At 45.2% G+C, this 23,703-nt stretch overlaps 1 protein-coding gene across 2 annotated transcripts; it reads right to left on the bottom strand.

Annotated features, from left to right (window-relative positions):
- Nucleotides 1-111: 111 nt before the first annotated feature.
- On the bottom strand, nucleotides 112-20,779 carry LOC118213408 (metal transporter CNNM4). 2 transcript variants are annotated; one of them, XM_035392324.1, is made up of 8 exons: nucleotides 19,345-20,779; nucleotides 12,808-12,951; nucleotides 11,848-11,982; nucleotides 9,769-9,938; nucleotides 5,674-5,770; nucleotides 3,952-4,041; nucleotides 1,362-1,537; nucleotides 112-885 (listed from the first exon to the last, which is right to left on the bottom strand). In XM_035392324.1, the coding sequence occupies exons 1-8, from the start codon at nucleotides 20,735-20,737 to the stop codon at nucleotides 628-630; spliced, it is 2,463 nt and encodes an 820-aa protein (XP_035248215.1). In that variant the 5' UTR covers nucleotides 20,738-20,779; the 3' UTR covers nucleotides 112-627. The 2 variants fall into 2 exon arrangements, with proteins under 2 accessions (XP_035248215.1, XP_035248216.1); XM_035392325.1 differs by lacking the exon at nucleotides 3,952-4,041 and having other exon boundaries at nucleotides 19,345-20,777.
- Between the last annotated feature and the right edge of the window lie 2,924 nt (nucleotides 20,780-23,703).

The raw sequence follows: 23,703 nt of genomic DNA, 5'->3' as shown, positions 1-23,703 counted from the left end.
AAGTGCAGTGCGTGTGATTTTCATCTTTCTGAGGTTGTGGCATACTGTAGGGCCATGTGCGAAGGCCACATGCCATACAGCAAGCCAACCCCACCAACAAGAACACAGACACTTGCTTATGGGTTTCTGGGTGTCTCCACCCTGTTACATGAGGCAACAATCCTGAAGCTGATGGTTTTTTTTTTCATGTTTTGTTCTTAAATTAAGTTAAACTTCTCACAAAGATCTATAGAAAGCCACAAATTGTGGTCTTTCTGCACAAACTTCACTCTCACATCAAGAGTTCACTGTCATTCACATGCCTTCCTGACCACTGACATACCACACTACAAAAACCCCCATCCCCCATCCCTTGGAACAGTGTCCAACAAACACACACACACACACACACACACACAATCCCCAGAGCTCTGTTTACATCTGTGAACAGTATAGCTCTTGTCTTGCTCTTCCTGCAAACACACACACACACTCTCTCACACACACAGAGGTTGGGGACAGGTGGGAGAGGATACTGTGTGTAGGCTTAAAGCAGGTACACCACTGTGCTCTTCCTGTTCCACTTCAGCAGTGTGCACCCCCCCCCCCCCCCAGCTCCTCCGCACAGCTTCCCTCTGCTGCAGCCCCTCAGATGGTGCTCTCGGTGTGGGCGTGGGTGTGGAGCTGGCTCAGCATGTGGGCGTGGTTGGGGCGGCTGGGCGGCAGGCAGTTCTGCTCGGTCAGCAGCGAGGTGGTCTCGTCCGGCCCGTTCTCCGTGGGCTCGGCGGGCTGGGCCGGGGGGAGCACGGGCGGGTCCCCCAGCCTTTTGTGCTCACTTTCAGGGGACTGCGGGGTGCTGTCCAGCCGCGACGCCATCAGCCCATTCTGGTACTGCGAACGTGTGATCTGAGGAGACGGGGAGAAGGACGGTGAGAGAGCGTGAAGAGCGGTCCGCACTCGAGACACACCCTCTCTCTACAGATCCTGTAAAAGCAAACCGAGAGTCCGCTGCACGACAATCTGATTTTTTACCAGTGTTACACAGCCTTATTTTACAGAAGAATCGGTTTGAATCGCCCCCCTCAAATTACAGCATCACCTACACAAGATCACAACTGGTCAGGTGTAGTCACTGACCACTGCTGTAATAACAAGGCACATTCTCTCATCTCACACCAGGCTTAGTCTCATCACACCATGCGGTAAGGTTAGATGGAGAAGGGAGTGATGGTGAAAGAGCACAGCAGTGAAAAGGAGAGACAGGGGAGAGAGAAAGGATTGGATGTTGGACCACGAGCCGAATGCAGACCAGGACGACCCACGAGGCAGCCCCTGGTTTAACGTGTGCAAGTGGACACTCTAAACCGCAGGGAGTGCGTTACCTTGACGAACTGCACGTCGGAGAGCGCGCGCACGCTGAAGTCAGGGGTGTAGTGCGGAGACGGCGAGCTGTTGAGCTGGGTGTTACTGCCGCTGATGGAGAGGGACTCGGAGCGCTCTGCGCAGGTCAGAGAGGCCGAGCGGTTTAGACCACTGAGGTGGGATGGAGAGCGGAACTCTGAAACACACACACACACACACACAGTAAGGTAGGAACAAACACTGACTGACACACACACACACTGTAAGATAGGAACAAACACTGACTGACACACACACTGTAAGATAGGAACAAACACTGACTGACACACACACACTGTAAGATAGGAACAAACACTGACTGACACACACACACTGTAAGATACGAACAAACACTGACTGACACACACACACACACACACACTGTAAGATAGGAACAAACACTGACTGACACACACACACACACACACACACACACACTGTAAGATAGGAACAAACACTGACTGACACACACACACTGTAAGATAGGAACAAACACTGACTGACACACACACACACACTGTAAGATAGGAACAAACACTGACTGACACACACACACTGTAAGATAGGAACAAACACTGACTGACACACACACACACACACACTGTAAGATAGGAACAAACACTGACTGACATACACACTGTAAGATAGGAACAAACACTGACTGACATACACACTGTAAGATAGGAACAAACACTGACTGACACACACACACTGTAAGATAGGAACAAACACTGACTGACACACACACACACACTGTAAGATAGGAACAAACACTGACTGACACACACACACTGTAAGATAGGAACAAACACTGACTGACACACACACACACACACTGTAAGATAGGAACAAACACTGACTGACATACACACTGTAAGATAGGAACAAACACTGACTGACACACACACACACACACACTGTAAGATAGGAACAAACACTGACTGACACACACACACTGTAAGATAGGAACAAACACTGACTGACACACACATTGTAAGATAGGAACAAACACTGACTGACACACACACACACACACTGTAAGATAGGAACAAACACTGACTGACACACACACACTGTAAGATAGGAACAAACACTGACTGACACACACACACTGTAAGATAGGAACAAACACTGACTGACACACACACACAGTAAGATAGGAACAAACACTGACTGACACACACACACACACACACACACACACACACACAGTAAGATAGGAACAAACACTGACTGACACACACACTGTAAGATAGGAACAAGCACTGTGTCCTGTGATGTTGGTCAGTGGGTTAGGGAAGGGAAGCTGCTAACAATGGCCTGTACAGAACAACACACAAACACACACACACACATATACAAATGCACAAGTAAACAGTGTGTGGACACACGCAAACGCACATGTGCAGAGACGCACACGCAAAGCTACAAGCAAACATGTGCAGAGACGCACATGCAAAGCTACAAACGCACATGTGCATGGAATAAGTGATAGTCCTGTGACTGCCCTCATAACACGTTGTTCGTGGGAACAGCTTGGAATACATGCTTACTTCCCAATGTGCACCCATGGCCATGCAGTTTTCTGGAAAGGGTGTGAAGCAACACTCTGCCCCCACCAACTTAAAACCAACTGCAAAAAACTCCAACCCTCCCCTCCTTGGCCTTCCTATGAACTTCTGAGCTTCAGCTCCCCCAGCCCCCCAATGGACTTAGCAATCACCACTTTCCTTGCTTTAAAAACAACATTCAGCATCATAAAAATTTCCAGTACCCAGATACTGTACGCAAGTAGGGCTGATCTTGGGATATTCATCTGCTATAACCCTTTTGAGGATATCATAGCCTGCTTAATGTAAATCAAATATGTAACTTTATTTTGGGTTTGGGTGGATTTGTTTCCCCTTGGGTGTTAGCAATAGCATTTTTTTGATACTGACGGACAGCAAGATGATATCTGACTGAGGTACGATATGTGGGGGGGGGGATACCCCCTCCTCACAGCCATTTTGTGCTCTGTGAGAGTGTTACTGTACATTGCGAGTGAGAGAAGAGCCCCAATCCAGCAGCCGTGTCCCACCCATCACCCCCCGGCCCAAATTCCTCTGTAGCAGAGCCTAGACTGTAGCGATGAGGCCTTGGAAGAACACCTCCAGTTTGGTGCTAAATACACCTGGACAGGTGTCTCAGTGTGGGTCCCTGCCTCTGCATCCTAAACTGGTCAGGGACACTCACTTTCTGTAGTGGTGTTATTTGAACTTTTATGAAGAAATTAATAAATATTCGGTTCATTTCAGTTTAAAAAACACCTGTTTGCGCTGGACTGGAGCTCTTGAGTAATGAGAAACCTGTTCCCCCACCCAGATTAGCCTCTCCAGGTTAGCCCACCCAGGTTAGCCTCTCCAGGTAACCCCAACCAGATTAGCCTCTCCAGGTTAGCCCACCCAGATTAGCCTCTCCAGGTTAGCCAAACCAGATTAGCCTCTCCAGGTTAGCCAAACCAGGTTAGCCAAACCAGGTTAGCCTCTCCTGGTTAGCCCACACAGGCCCCAGACATGCAAAAGATTTTACCTGGAAAGCGAGAGAACAGAGAAAACCTCTTTAGAGAGAGATGGCGCGGACGAGACGATGCCACTGAGGGAGAGAGACTGGGAGAGACAGCTGAAATAGGACGACAAATGGAGAGAGAGAAATACAGAAAGAAAGAGATAGAGAGACATAGGGAGATAGAGGGAGAGGGGTATACAGTAACGGAGAGGATACACAGAGAGACAGTGGGATAGGGAGGGAAGAGAGATGGATGCTTGGATTTAAACAGGTTCCCCATGGACCTGCCGACAAAAAAACTACAACTGAGGATGTAAACAAACAAGGGTAGTACCATGTGGGGGTCAATGCCATTTCAGTTCAGTCATTTCAGGAGACTAAGGCCCACTGTGTCTTAAGAGGATTTTACAATTAATTTCCTAAAATGACTGAACTGAAATGTAGTTGAAATAGACAAACTGTAGTGCTGCCATTAAACTTAAGACTGGGCATGTAAACTGAATTTAATCTGATATGAAAATACATAAGGCATGTGAGGTAGACAGCATTTTAAAAGTACAGTAAACATCATAAACCATGAAGGGGGCAATAACTGCACACACACACACGCGCACGCGCACACATACACAAACACCACACACAAAAAAGCAAATACATTTGACATGACTGACCATAACCTGAATTGTGAGGGACATACAAACTAACTGTTGGAGACTTTTATGGACATAAAACAAAGAAACAATAAAAAAGGCGGAGAGAGAACAAAAGTAGGAGGGAGCTTGGAGAGAGAGACACAAAAGAGAAAGCAGCACAGCTACATTCCCCCATGACCGGTAAAAGTGTGAGACCTGAGAGAGAAGGAGAGAGTGAGAGAGAATGCACAGAAAAAGTATCTGAAAGAAAGCCAGAGATTTATACAGGGAAAGAGACAGAAAGCATAAATATAAGAAGCTTATTATGCTGGTGAGAGACACGGATGCGTTTCTTTACCCTCTGTCCTGTAATGCCTCAAAAAAGGGGGGTTTAATACAACATTTAGACAACATTGTACAGTACAGTGTCTGTCTCAGTTGTCATACTTATTTTCAGCCACTAGGCGTCAATAATGCAGAATCAATGCCTTAACCATCAGCAGTTTCCAGTTAATCTCACCCAATAGTGCAACAATGAGTGCATCGTCATCAGTCATTAGAGTTACTTGAGTGATAAATTTCCTTTATCCAATACTGACATAAAAGACAGAGTGATGCAGACACAAAAACACAAACACCACCCGTGCAGCTGATTCCACCACCCCGACTATCACTGCTGTGTGCCTCCGCAGCTACATCAACCAGCTGCAATACTCCTAAGCACATCAGCACATCAGTTTTATAGCCAACAGTTTTAGCTTTGCAAAACGGAAAATTAATGCACGCTAGCCTTCGACTGATTTGACGGTAACATCATTTGAATGTGAACTAATCATCTTCTCCCCAGACCTTTGTGGTCCAAACAGCCAAAGAATTCTAAAATACATAAATGCAGGGTAACAAACAGACCACTCATTGAGAGGATGTAGGCGGAAATACAATTTCAAGGAGTTACCTTAGCATTAAGAAGCCTGCCTGTCAAAAGCACATTACTGGCCATTGAAAAGCCTTTTTATAAGAAGAGGAGCCAGAGAAAGAGATGGAGAGAGGGAGGGAGACAGTGAGAGGCACAGAGACAGGACAAACAGACAGGCGGGGTGGGGGTGATACTTACCCAGGGGGGGAGAGCTCAAAGCCATGACACCGTAGTAGGAGAAAGGTCCCGTCTCGAACTTCATGTTCTCGTTCCCTGCCTCCACCTCAACCCGGCCCTGAGGGGCAAAAAAACATAAGATTGAGACCGTAGCGATAACCCAGAGGTGCTTGACTGCTGGACTCTTTTTCAGAAGCAGGCAGACGTTTCCACTGCCCCTCACCCCCCCTCCCCTTCTGAAAAACAAGCAGACCCCCTGGGTGAATCTATCTGTCGTCAGAACAGAGAGAAACACCAACAGAAAGTTCACAAAGGTCACCTTAAGAAACATTGTAAAGGAAAAGAATAATGTGTTGACTCTTCTCTCTGGGTCTAAATGCAGCGGTCAGCATAACCTACTCCGTACTTGGACGCAGGACTGGGAAGCCATGCTAACCCTGGTGTAAAGACTCACACAAACATGGAGCACATCAATCTCTGGGACATTTCAACTGGTGACAAGGGGCCGAAAGAGAAGAGAGGATATGGTCCACAATGATGAACTGGTCCATAAATCCAGCAGGTGGCAGATGGCCTTGCACTGTGTCATTTGTTTTCTAGATTGAGTGTCAGGCCTCTTCTAAATACCAGTCACATGTCATTGGTGTGTGTGTGTGTGCGCGCGCATGCGTGTGTGTCTGTGCAAGTGTGCAGGCGTGTGTGTGTTTGTTGGTTGTCTGAGGAGGGGTCAGGTAGAATTCGGTTGCAGAGGACTAAGAGACATGGGGGGAGGGGGTTCTAGAGTTCAAACAGTACACCGTAGCATAATCTGTCTGGGAAAAGATGAGCGAAATAGTTCATTTTAATTGATCTGTTCCATTTCACTTCAGAAGAAGAGACCTGCTGTATTGGTATCAGTTGCAGGGATGAACAGGGATTTAATGGCTCCTGTGATGCTACTGTTTCCTGAGGCCACACCCCCCGGCAGGAGAGCTCCTCGGACATCCTGTCAGTGACGCGTGGTATTGGGGTGTTGAAGGTCAGGGGCTCAGGTGAGAGAGGCCCTCCATCTGCACTACTCTGGAGGTGTTATGTGGTACCTGCCCTGGAGCCAGCACCCCACACCCTGCAACCAGACCCCCCCTCTCCGATTGCACCAGGAGAATCACTGCCATATCCCCTTACCACTGCTGGCCTTACACACCATACTGACACACACACACACGGACACGTACACACACACACACACACACACACACACAAACACGCACACACACATGGACACACACATGCACACGCACACACGCACACACACATGCACACGCACGCACACACACAAACGTAGGAAATCTACCCCTATAACAGTCAGCTATCAGATCTACATGTCAATTTTGCCTGTAAGTTATGGAAGATAATATGTTTACATTAAAATATGTAAATGTACAAAATGTAATCTTATAAATGTCGCAGTGCCCTGACCCACAGATTAATCTGTAAATGCTCAGCTTTCAATGACAGCGGCAGAAAAATTTGACCAAGCTTATTTAACAACGACTCGGGCTGGATCATAAAACCACGCGATTCTCAGTTCAGGGAGTGATGTTGTGTGCAAAAAACCTAAACTCGGTCGGGAGGAAAACAAGCCTTGAAAAAAAAGACTAGGAAATATTTATCAGCAATCATCCCCGCAGCGTGGTGGACTGGGCTCTGATTGGCACCCCCCAAAGGGGACCGGGGGGGGGTTAAATTTGCCCTGACCCCCAGCTGCGTGGATCTCCAGAGGAAGAGGAAGGAAGACCGCATTCCAGTTTAAAGACCACAGCAGTCTTCCTCACTTTTGTTCTGCTCATAGGCTACTGCTGTTTGTGAGGAAACATTGTACAGAATTGAGGATAATTTTAAAATATCGAATACTGGCTCATAATAAAGACTACACGTGAAGATGCATTTATTCTCGACACAAAGACTTGACATATTTTATAATAAAAATGCTATAGAGAAGTAACTGACCAGTGATTGACATGCATGTAATATGAAATTAATGTATGAGTGTGAGTTTGTGCACTGCAAAAAAAAAAAAACCAATAAAAAAAAACATTGTGTACAAAATCATGTAAATTTTTTTTTTAAAAGGACAGTGCCTTCCTTTGTTATAAATAGTTTGTATGCGTGTGAGCATACTGTGCGAATATCAGTTGTGTGGGTGACCGCATGAAGGTCATGCTGCAAAGGTCACTGCGGGTTTTCGCTCCGGGGAACGTGTGTGTGTGCGAGTGTGCGTGTGTGTGTGTGGGCTAGGAGAGGATTAGCGCTGTGATGCAGGGTGTAGACTCCTCTCTTACGTAAGCGGGATAAATTAGCGGAGGACAGACCTGCAGGTCCCAGCTGAGCCACTCTCACCCCCCAGAGAGGACACAGCTGCTCCTGTCCTAACGGAAGCACAGACCTGTCAGTCTGCCACAGCATGTACATGTACACACACACACACACACACACTGACCTTCACAAGAACACAGTAACACACAAACCTGACCGTCACGCAATGTAATACACATGTACATATGTATATACATGCACACATATACACACACACCAAATTTCTCATTATGATCTGTTTCTATGTAAAGATAGAACCAGTCTAATTTTATGCTCATTAAATATTGCTGTGACCACATTTAACAGCATCTGACTGCTGTGCCCTTTGGCTTCAAAGTATGTCAGATAGGAGCATTTATCTCAACGAGCAACATTAAAAAACTGCTGACATCGCCGTGCACATAGATTTAAAATTCCATCGCAGAGGATGGCTCAGGCTTGATGCGATATGGTGCGCTGTGAGGTAATTGTATGGGAGGGGCTGGGATGTGGATGTGACTGCATGTGACTGGATAAGAAGGGGTGGGTTGTCATTGAATGGGAGGGGCTGGGATGTGGATGTGACTAGATTTTACTGGATAAGAAGGGATGTGATGTAGTTTGACAGGATTGGAAGTGATGTGAAGTTTGGAATGGGAATGGATGTGATGAGCTTAGACTCATCACATCCATCCTTAGACTAGAGATGCCCACAGTGGTGCACATGTGCAAATACACACTCATGCACACACACATGCACTCAGTTACAACCTCTGTCTTAGTGTTGCGTTTCCATTTGTCTTTCCTGCGTGTGTTTGTCTCATTTTCTTCCGGTTTATCATCAGATTGGCCATTTCCGTCTCCGGTTTCCCTTGGTTTTAAAAAGCCACAGTATGCCATTTACCAGTGGAGACTAGCTTTTCAGGTTTGTGCTCTGTACTGGTGGACTGTGATTCGTTGACTTTGCGTGTCTGAACTCCTCTTGTTTGACTTTTGATTCTCATCTAGCCCTTCTGGCTTGTTTGCTGACTGGATTTCGTGTTTGACCATTGACTCATTATATTCGACTCTGACTCTTGCCTTAGCCCTACTAGCGTGTCTGCCCAGTGGATTTTGTGCGCTTGACTCCGTTTTATTCAATTTGACCTCCATTTTAATTTTCTCCTCTGCTCGCTGCATAGTGACTCCGGTCGGTTAGAGTGTTCCCAGCTAAATGGTAAATGGACTGCTAGATAACAAATCCTTCCATTGGGACACTATTTCGTTATTTTGTTTTATTATTTTTCCTTTATTATTTTTGAAGGTGACTGGATATCATTTTAAATCTCCATTGGGGATACGCTATTTGGGCTTGTGGTCTCAGCCTGCAGATGAAGTGTCCCGGAGCTCAGTGTTGAAAGCCACACCGTACCCAGCAAGCCATTGAAGACGAGCCAGGTTAGATCGTTTTGGACAGGCAGATAGGGACTGGAGTTGCTCATTCCTATAACCAATTCCCCACTTATTTACTTTATGCTTTTTCCTCTTATGGTCTGACCTAGATTGGGTCATGACCGTGCACTCAGAAGCCAAACATCTTCCACCTTCCATTTGCCCTGCTGGATAAGAGCCAAATCAGCTTAGGCTAAACACCGCCAGCCGAAGGACACAAAATCCTCACCCAATTCACTGCACGGTGCATAGCAACACAAAGGGGCTGGTCCTCCATCCCATCCCAGCCCACTCTGTCGCTCCGTCCCCCCCCGGCCTGGCCGGAGAGCGGGAGAGGGGGGCACGGCATACCTGCAGGATGAGGATGAAGTAGTCGACGGCCTTGCCGCGCTGGTAGACGTAGTGCTGGGGCGAATGCTTGCTGCCGTCGCTGAACTTGATCTCCTGGATGACGTGTGGGTGCCGCAGGATCCTCAGCAGCACCTTCTCGGTGATCTGGAGCGGGCTGAACAGGCTCACCTCTGGGGAGGGACGAAGAGGGGCGGGGGGTTAGGGTGAGCGCTCCACAGTGTGCTGTTGACTCACAGACACGGAGCCGCTCTGCTCTTACCAACACATATTTGCTTCTTCGTCTTTTCGCCCCACAAAATGCTCAACCGCGACTATGTCAGCAAAGTGTGATCCATGAGTCAGGCCTCGCAAAAACAAAAGTCAGAGAAAGATGCTTCATGCGCTTAACAGGCGGAGGTGTGGATCAACCCGGCGGAGGGTTCTAGAGCACAGCGAGACACCATCATCACAGCTGAACAAAACCCTCCCTTCTGTGGGAGATGCCAGAGCCAACTGTGGGGCTGCCAGCTACAGCTACCAATGGTCTGGTCTGGCTTTGATACCCAACTGTGGGGCCATTCCGTGCACTGAAATGGTGCCTTAACAGGATGAATCACCCCTGTCCGCTTTTAGCACCCACAATGCTCTGCGATGAAAATATAATGAAAATGAACCCAACTCTGACATGCAGCCTGCCTGTTCTTAGCTCACAGACATGCATTCTGTCTGTCATTAGCTCAGCAACAGCTATCTGGGAGCCAACTGGCTTCAGTGCCTGGCTTTAAATAGTTTTCATATGACATCTGTGCAGATTCATGGCAGTATACACAGACATGCGTGTGCATAAGTGCAGGAATGCTGTATGTGGACACACCCGAGTGCTCACCCAGTCAGACTCACCCTCCAGCAGTAATGGCCCTGTCGGGCTTTAGTTGGGATTTGGGTAATTTTGTCCTTCCCACAATGCACAGCACAGACAGGTGAAGCCAGAAGCCCCACCCCCTCAGACAGATCCAAGTTTAGCTAGCTCTGTGATAGGATTAGTGATGTCAGCCACAGAATGTCAAGGCGGGATTAAAGAGGCCAGGTGTTTGACTTCCTTTGTCAGGACAAACAACTTTCTTGTGTGTGTGTGTGTGTGTGTGTGTGTGCTTGCGTGTGCGTCTGTGTGCCTGTGTTTGTGGAAGACAGAGAGCGGTTTATCTATGTGTTTGTTCTTCTATCTGACCCAACACCAATTGTGAGAGACAGTATTCTGGCTGTCTTCAGAATAAAAGAGGAATATCTAGCTAGAGTTCTATTTTTGTCCCAGCATCATTTAAAAATAGTGTTTAAAATGTAGAAAAGTGTAAAAGCTCAGCATGCTGCATTTCACTGTTGATGCTAGCCCAGCACACAGCAGGCCTGGGGCAGCATGCCAGGGTTATATATAGTCCTGCTTTGCACTGGCATCTGTGGCATAGTACAATGCTGCAGTGCACAGCAGTGCACGGTGATGTACTGCAATTTGAATTCTGCAATATGTGTTCATACACAGATGCAGCTTTAATATTACTTCCTCCAGGGGACCTGATTCTTTTTAATCCTTTGAAGAGTAGGTTTTTTGGGATGTTTTTCAAGTCAGTGTTCCACAGAACCACTGCTTTCACTTGCCAGTAGTGATTGTTCCATCGGCATTAGAATGTCAGTTAAGAAACTTTTAATCACATATTTGTGATCTCACACCATAAAGGGTCAAAAATGTTGCATGCAGGCCAAGCATTTTCCACATGCCATTTATAAAACTATTTATGAATATGATGCGTGCTTGCAAACAAAATGACAGCGCCTTCTTAAATTATGAATAGCTGTTACTTATTGCTCTGTCATTAGTGGGAATCATGCTGACACTGTACAACCACATACTTGGACATGTCACAATTCTGTTGATGCATCTAAATGGCTTTTTTTTCCTACCCAGTGATCAACCGGCCAAGATAGCGTCTATGGTAGGATGCATATGGCCAGCAGGTAGTTTATTGTGTTAGTGTTGCGCCCAGTGTTGAGTCACAGCGTGCAGTTGTACAGTGGTACACAGGTACTCTTACACTGTCCACTCACCTGTAGCCAGAAAGCGGTGAGCAGCCAGCATTAGCTGAGGTGAAATCTTCACTTTGGATTCAGTCTCTTGTTTGAACACAGAAAAGTCTGGCTTATTTTTGTTATAGGCCACTTTTGTCCTGTTGCGATTATCAGCTGAAGAGACAGGCAAAAAGACAGCAAATCAAAAAACGTATATTTCCAAATCCAAATGCAGAGAATCACAATATTCACCATAATATTTTTTGTCAGTTTTTTTAAATTATGCTTTTGTGCCATAACAGGAAATGGGGTCTCTTCAGACCTCAAACATTAGGCCTACATAAACATTATCTTAAAGGAACAATACTGTGCAATGCCTTACAGCAGCACATGCATGAGCAGCACAGGTTAGCGAAACTAACACACACATGGGAAACAGCAGGTCAGTTTAGCGCTGGGGAAGAGCGTGAGCTGCACACACGATATGATACCAGCATTAGCCGGACTTGTGCATATCAAGACAAGCACAATATCACAGTAAAGAACTAGGTGGGAAAATCAACAGTGATAAGTAAAGAAGGGTCAGCGCAAAAGACCCGGGATCGTATGGGGATCGTATGGCTCAATTCATTGAAAATGAGACGTGCGATTTGGAAAGCCAACACTGGAGGGGAAGAAACATTCAAATGCGATCCCCCATAACTGCTGGTTTAATTATTGCTTAATTTTATTGTTCCTACAAAATTATTTATTGTTCCCGTTTTAAGACATCAGTACTCAATATCAAGTTTTGAAATTCTTGTATACATTTTGACACCCCTTTCAAAGTCAGGAACATTGCAGAGTTCCAAACAGCCTCCATTCTGGTTAGTATCTTATTAAAGGTTTTACTGTAAGCAGACTGGAGCTAGGCTAATCGAAGAGCAAAAGGTCTAGGAAACTGATTAAGTGACAGACAAAGCTAAGTCAATTTTAGCCTTTGACGTGCTGCAGACTCACTGTAGAGGTCGGACTCATCCAGGATCTCGGACTTGATGATCTCCTCAATGACGTCCTCCAATGTGACCAGACCCAGCACCTCATAGAAGGGATCCCCCTCTCCCTCATTGTTCACCTTCTGCACTATGGCCAGGTGGGATTTACCTGAGGCAGACAGAGAAGCCGTTATACCCCCTGGACACACACACACACACAGACACACACACACACACACACACACACACATACACAGGCACAAATGGCAAGGGCACTCAAAATAATTCTTCCTTGATTTTGTGCACTTCCCTGATTTTGTGCACTTGATGATTCATATATTTGCTAAGCTATTTATCACCAGTTATGTAGTTTCCGTCCTCCAGAAAAGTGCTGCATGTACCCACTGATTGATTGCAATAGCACAATCAATTCACATTCACATTGGCGTAAGACGTTAAAAAAAAATAAAAACCAAAACAATTTTGCTTTATTCTTTTGTTTTACTGTGCATATTTATGGCTACAAACATTGTATTCAGAGTGTACTATAACTCAAATTTGAAACAAAGAATAAAGTTTTCAAACCTTTAAATACATACAACATAATATATAAAAGCTATGATCAGAGATGTGTTTAATCAATTAGCAGATGCTGTGGTGTGCAGGGGGAGACTGTTATGGATCTCCGATGACTTCCTGAGTGCAGCGAGAGAGAAACAGAGAGAGGAAAACAAAATGAAAAAAGGAGATTGACAGAGAGATGGGGGATGGAGAGAGGGTAGAGCAGTGAAATATTGACCCTCCTCGCTCTCTTCTTTCCCTCACTATTTACCTCTCTCTTTCCACCATGCCTCTTTTTTTCTTTCTCTCATTCCCTTCTCCCACTCTCTCTTTCCCCTTCTCTCTCTCCTGCTCTTACCCACCCTCTTTTGCATCTCTCTCTCTCTCTCTCTCTCTCAGCTGACAGGTTAAGGACATAAGTGGTGTGGTGCACTGAGAGAAAATGATGACCCTTCATTCTAAGCAACAGAGTCAGAAAAGCTCACATCTCCCTTTGCTGTACTGCACAACGCACGACCGTACAACCCCCCTCCCCCAACCCCATTTCTAAAACAACAGACCGTGCAGTTATAAACAAGATCAACATGCCTTCACATTGAAGCAAAAAAAGGACAGAAGTCATATTTTATATTTTAATCAGACACAGGCAGCAGCGCAGGGCTCTGACTGGCTGGAGGGTTTGCCAGTCCAAGAGTGACTCAGACACTGAGGATTGTGACGCATTACATCATTTTGGTTTCCCTTGACAACACAAAGTTACAGGGAGGGAAGGGGATGGGGAAGGAGGAGGGTGGGGAGATTATATAATTATGTCACCCCTCTGGGCGTTATTAGCGGTCATGTGCAAATGGTAATGAGGGAGCTATGGGCTAACTGGCTTGTATCTATTATAGGAAAAATATCAACACAGTTAACAGCACAGTGATATGGGAGATGTGCGTCAGACGAATAAGCGAATGTTTTTTTTTTTTTTTTGCCCAGATGTCTCTGTCACCCAAAAGATGATTTTGCATACTACATGGTGCAGAACGACTTACAACGCACTCTCAGGAATAACACTCAGGCTGCAGATCCATTCAGTTCCACAAAACTCATCTTTGCTAGTCATGGAGGAACCACAACTACTGGTGAATTCATAATATATAATTTACAAAAACTAGTTTTTTCTGAAATATCCCTTTATCACACGCACAATATGAGACCACACCCATTTCATCCATTGGTGGTTGGGTTAACCATAGCCCTAATGAAACAGGGTCAGCCTGTCCTTCCTCAGCTCTCCTCCAGGTCACACCCCCCTCCTCCGGCATCTGGCCACTCCACTTTGCTCTTGGCCCTGGACTTTGATGAGATCATAATCACTTCCTCTGAGTGATGTCACAAAACACGTGTATGGACTAAACTTAGTCAGACAATGTTTCATGAGGAAATACCTCAGGGAAAAGAGGAACAGCCACTTCTCTTCAACTCATCAGAGAGTCAGAGTGCATGATTCTGTGTGTGCATGCGTGCGTGCGTGTGCATGCACCTGTGCGTTTGTGTGTGTGTGTTTGTGTGTATGTGTGTGTCGTCTCAAGGCACACAAGTAGGAGTTGTGCAGTCATAGATTGCCCACTTAAACCAATACGGAAGCCGAAGCATTAATTTCAGCTTAAATAGCCCCTCCTTCCAGCTCTGTTAATCAGCCAGAAAACAATTGAAGAAATGAGGGTCTTGCTATCATATTGCAATTCACTGGCCAATCAGACACTCGCTGACTCAAACACGGCCAGTCACAAATAAGTGTTTGACATTTAACAGAACCAGAGGGATGTTTTTTTGGGGGACAGCAAATTTAGTAGAAATGCATGGATACACACTACCGCTAAAAAGCCACATTTTTATGAAACAACATTTTGCAAATTATCAGTGCTCAAGATGCAAAAAAAAAAAAAAAAACATATTCAGAGCTGATTTCAATGTCGCTTATTGAGTTAACAGAAACTCTATTCACTTTAAGCTCTGTTCACTTTAAGTGTTATAAATATACTAGGCTCTGTCTATCACAATGGCAGAGGTGAAAAAAAACTGGTGTCCACATAAAGAAAATAAGAAAAAGAACACTCCTCCCTTCCCATCACCTTTCCCTTTGTCTCCCTTTCTTTCTTACACCTCTTTGTCACTTCCAAATGTCTTTCCTTCCAGATAGTGAATGCTGTGACTAATAAAGGGTATTTGCAACTTAAGTACAATGTGGTGAAAAGGTCACAGTGGAATGGATGCACTGAAATTTCATCTCTTTCACAACAGGAGGCCAGCTCTATGGTGGTGAAGGGCTAGTTAGTCTGGATCCAGCTGTACATTGTGAAAGGGATATTATGAGCCAGTCTGTCTCCAGGTCTACAGTAGGAAAGGGATAGCCTATAATAAGCCAGTCTGTCTCCAGTTCTACAGTGGAAAAGGGGTATAATTAGCCAGTCTGGTTCCAGCTCTACATTAGGAAAGGGATGTAATGAGCCGGTCTGGTTGCAGCTCTACAGTGAGAAAGGGATATAATGAGCCAGTCTGGTTCCAGCTCTACAGTGGGAAAGGGATATAATAAGCCAGTCTGGTTCCAGCTCTACGGTGGGAAAGGGATATAATGAGCCAGTCTTGTTCTAGCTCTACAGTGAGAAAGGGATATAATGAGCCTGTCTGGTTCTAGCTCTACAGTGGGAAAGGGATGTAATGAGCCAGTCTGTTTCCAGCTCTACAGTGGGAAAGGGATATAATGAGCCAGTCTGTTTCCAGCTCTACAGTGGGAAAGGGATATAATAAGCCAGTCTGGTTCCAGCTCTACAGTGGGAAAGGGATATAATGAGCCAGTCTGGTTCCAGCTCTACAGTGGGAAAGGGATATAATGAGCCAGCCTGGTTCCAGCTCTACAGTGGGAAAGGGATGTAATGAGCCAGTCTGGTTCCAGATCTACATTAGGAAAGGGATATAATGAGCCAGTCTGGTTCCAGCTCTACAGTGGGAAAGGGATATAATGAGCCAGTCTGGTTCCAGCTCTACATTAGGAAAGGGATATGATGAGCCAGTCTTGTTCTAGCTCTACAGTGAGAAAGGGATATAATGAGCCAGTCTGGTTCCAGCTCTACATTAGGAAAGGGATGTAATGAGCCAGTCTGGTTCTAGCTCTATATTAGGAAAGGGATATGATGAGCCAGGTTGTTCTTAGATTCCTTAGGGTTCTATAGCAGATAGTGTCATCCCTCTCCACTTAACTGCAACCATGTTACTGTGCCATGTTAGGGTTCCAAACCAGCTCTGTCGCACAACTCACCTGGCTCCGTACATTTTAAATACCCCCCAAAAGTGTATATTTGATGGAGTGAATAAGAGAACGAGAGAGAGAGAGAGATGAAAATACAAGAGCTGCCACTGCAGTCCATCACTGTGCCAATAAGGAGGGCCATGCGTTTGTTTCTCTGAGTGAGGTGATTTATTTAAAGCATACGCAGTGGTTTATTTATTTATTTATTTATTTATTTATTTATTTATGCATGCATTTATTTACCAGCAGACAACCGCATCCGGGATGGCTTACAGGGCTTACACACTACAACTGGATGCTTACTGACAGAGCATTCAGGGCTCTTGCAATATTTACTGAAAACGTGTTACATTACAAACCCTGCTCTAATTACATTTAATAAAAATGTCTCCTTAGAAACCTTGCCCTCCTTGTATTTATCAAAAATGTCTCAGCTGTCCCCCAGTCTTATGACATCTTTTTTTTTAAATAGTGTCATTCATTCATTCATTCATTCATTCCAAGCCCTACTCTCATTACATCTTCCAAAATATCCAGTCAGCAATCCTACCCTTGCTAGTAAGTGCACCTTTCCAAAAGGAATCCGACCCTGTACACCCCAAGGTTGCTTACCCAGCCCCTCACCACTACTCCACACTGCCCCCTATGGGCTGTATTGAGCAGTGGTATTAGAATGGAGCACAGCTCTTGCTGAGCATGCTCACATTGAAGAGCAGTGAGCGGTAGCCATGCCAGGATATAGGCTGTGTGGAGCACAGACATGAGGGGGGTAAATGAGGAAGATGGACTACTGGAGAGGGGCATAGCTATCAGGAGACAGTTTCAAAATCCAAGGATAGAATGCTGAAAAACAGCAATATCCAACACCTGTGTTTTGGCTGAAGCCCCATTTGCAGATCTAGAGACTGTGCCAGGGAACTCTTCACACGATGGACATCGGATATGACAAAACTTTGACTGTGGGGCAACCGTGAGTGGAGAAGTGATGGACCACACACTGGAAAGAACACATCAGTCAGCCCTGTTCCCCAGTTATTTTTGGTTCCACACTGACCAGAGTTGCACACCTGTTCAGGGAACAACTCCCAGAACTCATGGGAGGTGAATGTGGAAGTGTGATGTTTATTTAAGCTCATGGGACACCTTGTCCTGCTTTGGTCTTTGAGATATTTACAAAAAATAAAACAAATACACAGACAATAATCAGAGTCCGTGCTGACTGTGGAATTGGACCTCTGCCAAAAACTGGGGAACAAAATGTGTTTTGTGTAGTAGCGTCAGTCCAGAATTCTCCGCATGCTTCAGCTCGGTCGACTGAGGCAGGCAAAGACTGCAGGGACTGTCTCTGTGGTTTCTCTTCACACAAATACGATAACAGATTACACATGAGGCTTTGGGTTCAGAATCACAGCACTGGGCATTTTTAGTCCTGATAACACGCTTTTAAATTTGTGGGCCTATTATCAGTGAAATTCTTAATGGTATGGTTGTTTTTTCCTCTTCAAACATATGCACCATTTGCTAAAACACTTACTTAGATACAAACAAGTACCTTGGTGTGATGTGTTTGGGATTTGAACCCACAATCTACTGATGTGCCAGCTGTCATTTTAACCCAAAAGCAACAGAACTCTGACACATGTACACATGTTCTCTGTTGCTCTATGCCGGTTCATTGAGAGTCAGGGATGGAGAAAGAGTGAGAAATGAGAAATTATGCCAGTGGACTATGGACTCTGTCAGCAAACAGCTTCTCAGTTTGCCTGATTTTGAAGATAAAGAGAAAAGTGGAATGTTTATGAAAGGTACATTGTTAATGTATGTTTGGTCAGAGCAGGCCAGTCAGGTGATGAAGCTGAAGCCTGGGGGGTAGGTAACATCAGGGAATCATACACAATTGCTGATCAGTTCATCAATACACAGTAGACACTTCTTACTATCAGACATGGGCAGGGATGATGCTAAACCTGAGGATGTTTGTGTGCATGTGTATCCAAAAATGTCAGCATCTGTCCCTGTCTGAGGAGGTATGTGTCTATGTGTGTGTGAGTGTGTGTGTGTGCACGTGCATGTGAACAACAGCCCATCTGAGGAGGCACGTGCGTGCGTGGACATGGACGTATGTTTCAATGTGCACCTGCGTGCAAACATGTTTCCCTGCATGTATGTGCGTAAGAGTGCTATAGGAATGTATCCACCATAAGTTTAAAACCACCAGAAGATGGCCAACCTTCAAGATGGCAAAACAATCAGACACCAGTGCAATGAAGTCTGATTCTGCTTGATATGCTGTTATTTGTTTTGAACATACAAGAAAAGTTCAACTTTGTTGTAAACATTCAAGAAAGCATGTGTGTGTGAGGGTTTTGGTAACACAATAACAAGGCTTACTATTGAGAAAACTCAATGACATGCATTGTTATTTGTTCTCAATTTCTGAACACTTGACAATTGTGAGACATAACATAAATATGATAACCTCAGCAGGCTAAAAAAAAAAACACAATGTATCCTCCATAGGAAGCCAACTTTGTGTGCGTAATGCAATTCTTATCTTCTCGGACTTCAAATATCCACGTTCGCCTGCATTGTTCTAATAGGCTACCTGGACCGGGAATTCGCTTTCAAGGCTAGATTATGCACCAACAGAACCGGAATACCATCACTCACAGAAGCGCGCAGCACGAGACAATTAGGACGACTCACCTTTCTTGAACTCTTCTAGCATTGCGTCGAGTTTGGTATCGTGGAAGACGAAGTGGACCGGGTGGTTGTAGAACTTGGTGATGGTTTTAAGCGTTGTGCAGTCGTCCGGGTCCACGAAAGCCAAATCTTTGACGTACAGAATGTCAACAATGTTCGAGCGTTCCTCGTCGTAGACCGGGATGCGCGTGTAGCCGCTTTGCATTATCTCCGACATGGTATTGAAGTCCAGAATCGCGTCGATATGGATCATAAAGCAGTTGCTCAGCGGCGTCATCACGTCTTCCACGGTCTTTGTTCGGAGCTCCAGTGCGCCCTGGATAATGTTCAGCTCCTCTTTCACCAAATCGTTGTAGGGCTCTGTGACTTTCAGCATCTCTACAAGCTTCTCCCGGTTGTACACAGTGCCAATCTCCTGGCCGAGCACGCAGTCCAGCAGCTTGCTGACCGGGAAGGACAACGGGAAGGTTAATACCATGAAGAACTTCGTCACCGTGATTGTGTTTGCCCCAACAGCCAAACCGTGGCGAGAGCACAGTGCCTGGGGCACGATCTCACCAAAAATAACGATGCCAACCGTGGAAGCGACCACAGCCCCCAGGCCGGAGCCGATCAGGTCGTCCAGAAGGATTGTGAGTGTAGTGTTGACCAAAACATTCCCCAACAGGAGCGAACAGAGCAGGTAGTTCCCTTTGCTGCGAATAGGCTCTATCTTGCGAGCGTAACGCTTCTCTTTGTCGGTGCCACAACTTTGGACTATGCGGAGCTCCATGGGGTCCAGGGCCATCAGCCCCAAGTTTAGCCCACTAAACATGCCGGACAGTACCAGCAGGAAGGAAATCAGGATGGCCTGAAACCATATCGGCATCAGCGGCTTTTTCTCCTCAACCACCAGCATCCTGCCATCGCTGTCCCCCAGCAAGTGCCACCTGTCTTCGGGACTACTCTTGACGCACAGACCATACTCCTTCTGTGGCTCGCTCTTGCGGAGCGGTTTAATGTTAATTCCGAGCACCCCCGATGTGCCCTGCTTACTGACGTTCATGTAATTGCTGATGGTGATGTCTTTGGTAAAATCGGCACAAGTCCTGTTAATATTGTCATTACTGTTTCCCTCCTCTCCGCTGTCCCCGTGCTCCGTGAACCTGATCTGTGACCAGGTGCCAGAGTTCATATGCACCCCATAAAACCTGAGCTGGACGCTGCTCTCCTCCGTTACCTGGATGACTCCGTCATCAGTGGTCGTGGCTGGTTTGTCGCTCCTTTCCAGCCGCATGCCCAAGATCCGGCTGCCGCTGATCCCCTCGACAACTGTCTCCATTCGCCCAGCCACTGCGCCCCAGAGAAAAACGATCAAAGTTAGAACATACCCCTGTCCACTCCATTCTGTCGCCATGTTTGTTTCACTCTCTGTGAGCAGGGAGCTGACGTCATCTACTCTCGTTTCCCGCAACCCGCCCCCTCTATTAACATAACTCCTTCCGCAACGCCTACCGGAGCGGTCAGGTACAGAACGGGTTTGTGTTTATGGGGAGCAAGTGTGTAAACAAACAATCAAATGTGACAGCGCCTGGAAAAACATTTTGAACAAAACACAGATCAGAGTCTGCAGAGATAAAATATTTAAATCTAAGTTTAAATCTTATGCGACATGTTTCAGGATATTTGCGTACATGCTAAGAATAGTGCATTCAATTTGTAAATTAATTTAAATTAAAATAAATACATATTTTTAAAAACCGCCTGCTTTACATTTGTTGGGCGGCAGCAGACTCTGCATAACGACTGTGTATCTGTAGGTTAAATCAATTTTACGGCATAGAAGCATCCACAATGTATTCAGGATAACATTTCTGAATTCTGTGATCATTTTATTTGTTCATTTTTGGTGGGCTTGTAGACTAGCCCAATAAGTCCAATGAGGCAATTCTGCGTGTATTCCATGTATTCCCCTGAAACTGGTGGCAGATTATTGCCGGAATAATCAATAGTCTTTCTCGTAGGTTTTGTATGCTTCGAACCAGGTTACTGGAATTATCACCACCCGACGTCGCCCAGCTTCATTTGACAGTAGAACAGTACAGTAAATTATATGCTTGAGTTACAATTGTCATCATAATGACGCCCGGCTGTTACGTAAAAGCACATGGCATCCGTAGCGTGCCCATCTGCACTCCTCAATATCTGCATCTTCCTGGCACCGTTCCCTGCGCGCGGCGCGGTACTGCATTGGGGACCTAGGGCAGCTAACCCACGAGGATTTATTGGAAAAGCACCGCGGCTCAATCTGCGCTGCCGTGTCAAGTTTCCGATCAGAGACACCTCTGTGATGCAACCTCCACCACCGGTGGCCCTCTGACATTGATACGGCGTTGTTTCACCCGGTGGTCAGTACATTCACAAGAGCTATAGCTGAATTAGCGATAAACTGTACAACAATATGTAAAATACTGTATGACCCAAGCGTTCCCAAGGTGAAATGTTATGAAACACCTACACCTCAAAAGTACCAATATCGAAAAATAAGTAGCCTACATCCCACAACTTTTTGAATATGTTATTAACGACCACTTTATCACCTTTCAATGGACCGATCTCTCGTGACCCCTGCAATTGGCTATCTTGCTCATTTCTGTGACCTTGGCCTGTCGTAAGACACTTTTTTAATGTACCATTTGGGACACATCTGCATCTGAACATGTTTGCTGTATAATAATACTGCAGTTGTAGTTAGTATTCTTTGTTTGCGTTTAATATATTTAAAATGTCTTCTTTCTGTTCATTTGTATTGGTACAGAGGATGGGCATACGGCTGGGTCCCGTTTCAAGGTATTATGTACAGTATGTCAGAGCTCCCTCAAGTGGTTACAGTGAAAATAGCCCCCAAAGTAACTGGACGTGTCGAGACATTTCTTCCTGTCAAGGAGCTAGCCACAGCGTCACGATTACAAAGTGTCCTGTTCAAGCCTAGAAATGTCATAATTCACGTAAGATAGCCTATGTAAAACGTAGGAACCACTTAACTGAATTTTTTACACCACAAATAATAATGCAAGAGAGGGCGAACATTAGAGAACGGGTTGAAACAATCACTTTATTTGTTGATAAACTTCAGAATCGTATTGGACAGGACAGCCCTGTTGGCTTGGAGATATTTTCCCTCTGATTTTCTCTTCTGATTCTGATTGCTGATAAGACATTGGTTTCAATGCTGTATTACAATGTGTTGAATTTCACATCCGATGTAACAAAATGCATTATGTAGAAATAGCCTATCAGGATAGTCTATACATGTAATATCTGTTTTACTACACTGTCTACACCCTGAACTAAGATCTATACAATCAATGGAATACAGGATATAACATGTAACAACAGTTTTAGAGAATGGAAGTAAAGTGCTCCCTGTGTTAGGATTAGTTTCATGTGTTTCGCCTGCCAATCCACTTCATAATTGATGCAGCAGTCCAAGGACCATTTCCAGATCCTACAGCCATTGCTTGCCTGTTAAGGACTGGTATGGTTAAGGACATGGGCGCCAGGCTAATGCGACCCATATCTCACATAATAATATTAGTCCCTTGTGCCTTGAGCATTTCCTTACTCTGTTCATGAGCCTCAGCTTAATGTTGCTACAGTCATTGACTTCTCAGCTCGGGAATACAGCTGAGAAGAGCTTGTTCTGTAAAATGAGGGTGACACGGAATAGACAATAGATCACATGAGAAATTCTCCTTAAACTTCTGGGTCAGGTAAGTCAGTACTACTCCATAACACACGATATACCTGATATACTGTTCCAAATCTGCATATTTTGTGGGAGCTGTTGAAGAAATATCAACATTTTATCATGAAAATTTCATTTTATGAAAATCGGTTCATTTGCAAAATAAATATACCATTTTTTAAGCGTACAATTGTGAGGACAGGCATTATAATGTGTTGCTTCACTTGTGAGCATATTTTATGTAGGAGCATGGTTTATTCCACTGTAAAGCATCTTGTGGTAGTGTCTGTGCTATACAAATAAAATTTAATTGAACTGATTTGAGTACTCTGTAGCAATGAGAGGTATTTCTACATACAAACACATACATACAGAGAGAAAGACAGACATAGAGGCAGTGGTAGAGACACATAAACAGATATAAAGAGAAAAACAAACTCCAGCCAAATAGAAATACAAGAAAATAGACCCCCTTAGACAGACATCATAGAAACAATCCGCTCAAGGCCACTTTAAATTTGTCAGGCAGTACATGGCTAGTTGGTGGAACCACAGCCAAATGTCCTGCTTCACAGCCATATGAACTACATACATGGTTCATGTCACTTTGTATCAATGAAGGCTTACAATGTATA

The sequence above is a fragment of the Anguilla anguilla genome, chromosome 14 (assembly GCF_013347855.1).
Source record: "Anguilla anguilla isolate fAngAng1 chromosome 14, fAngAng1.pri, whole genome shotgun sequence".
In the NCBI taxonomy this organism is placed as follows: Eukaryota; Metazoa; Chordata; class Actinopteri; order Anguilliformes; family Anguillidae; genus Anguilla; species Anguilla anguilla.
The sequence above is the reverse complement of the archived record's forward strand: the minus strand, read 5'-3'. Positions and strand labels throughout refer to the sequence as shown.

Coding starts and splice junctions, on each gene's coding strand:
- LOC118213408 (XM_035392324.1), bottom strand. CDS start 20,737: ATGGCGACAGAATGGAGTGGACAGGGGTATGTTCTAACTTTGATCGTT. Junction 5,771..9,768: donor ACTTCATCCTCATCCTGCAG/GTATGCCGTGCC, acceptor TTTGCCCCTCAG/GGCCGGGTTGAGGTGGAGGC. Junction 4,042..5,673: donor TTTGAGCTCTCCCCCCCTGG/GTAAGTATCACC, acceptor GTCCTATTTCAG/CTGTCTCTCCCAGTCTCTCT.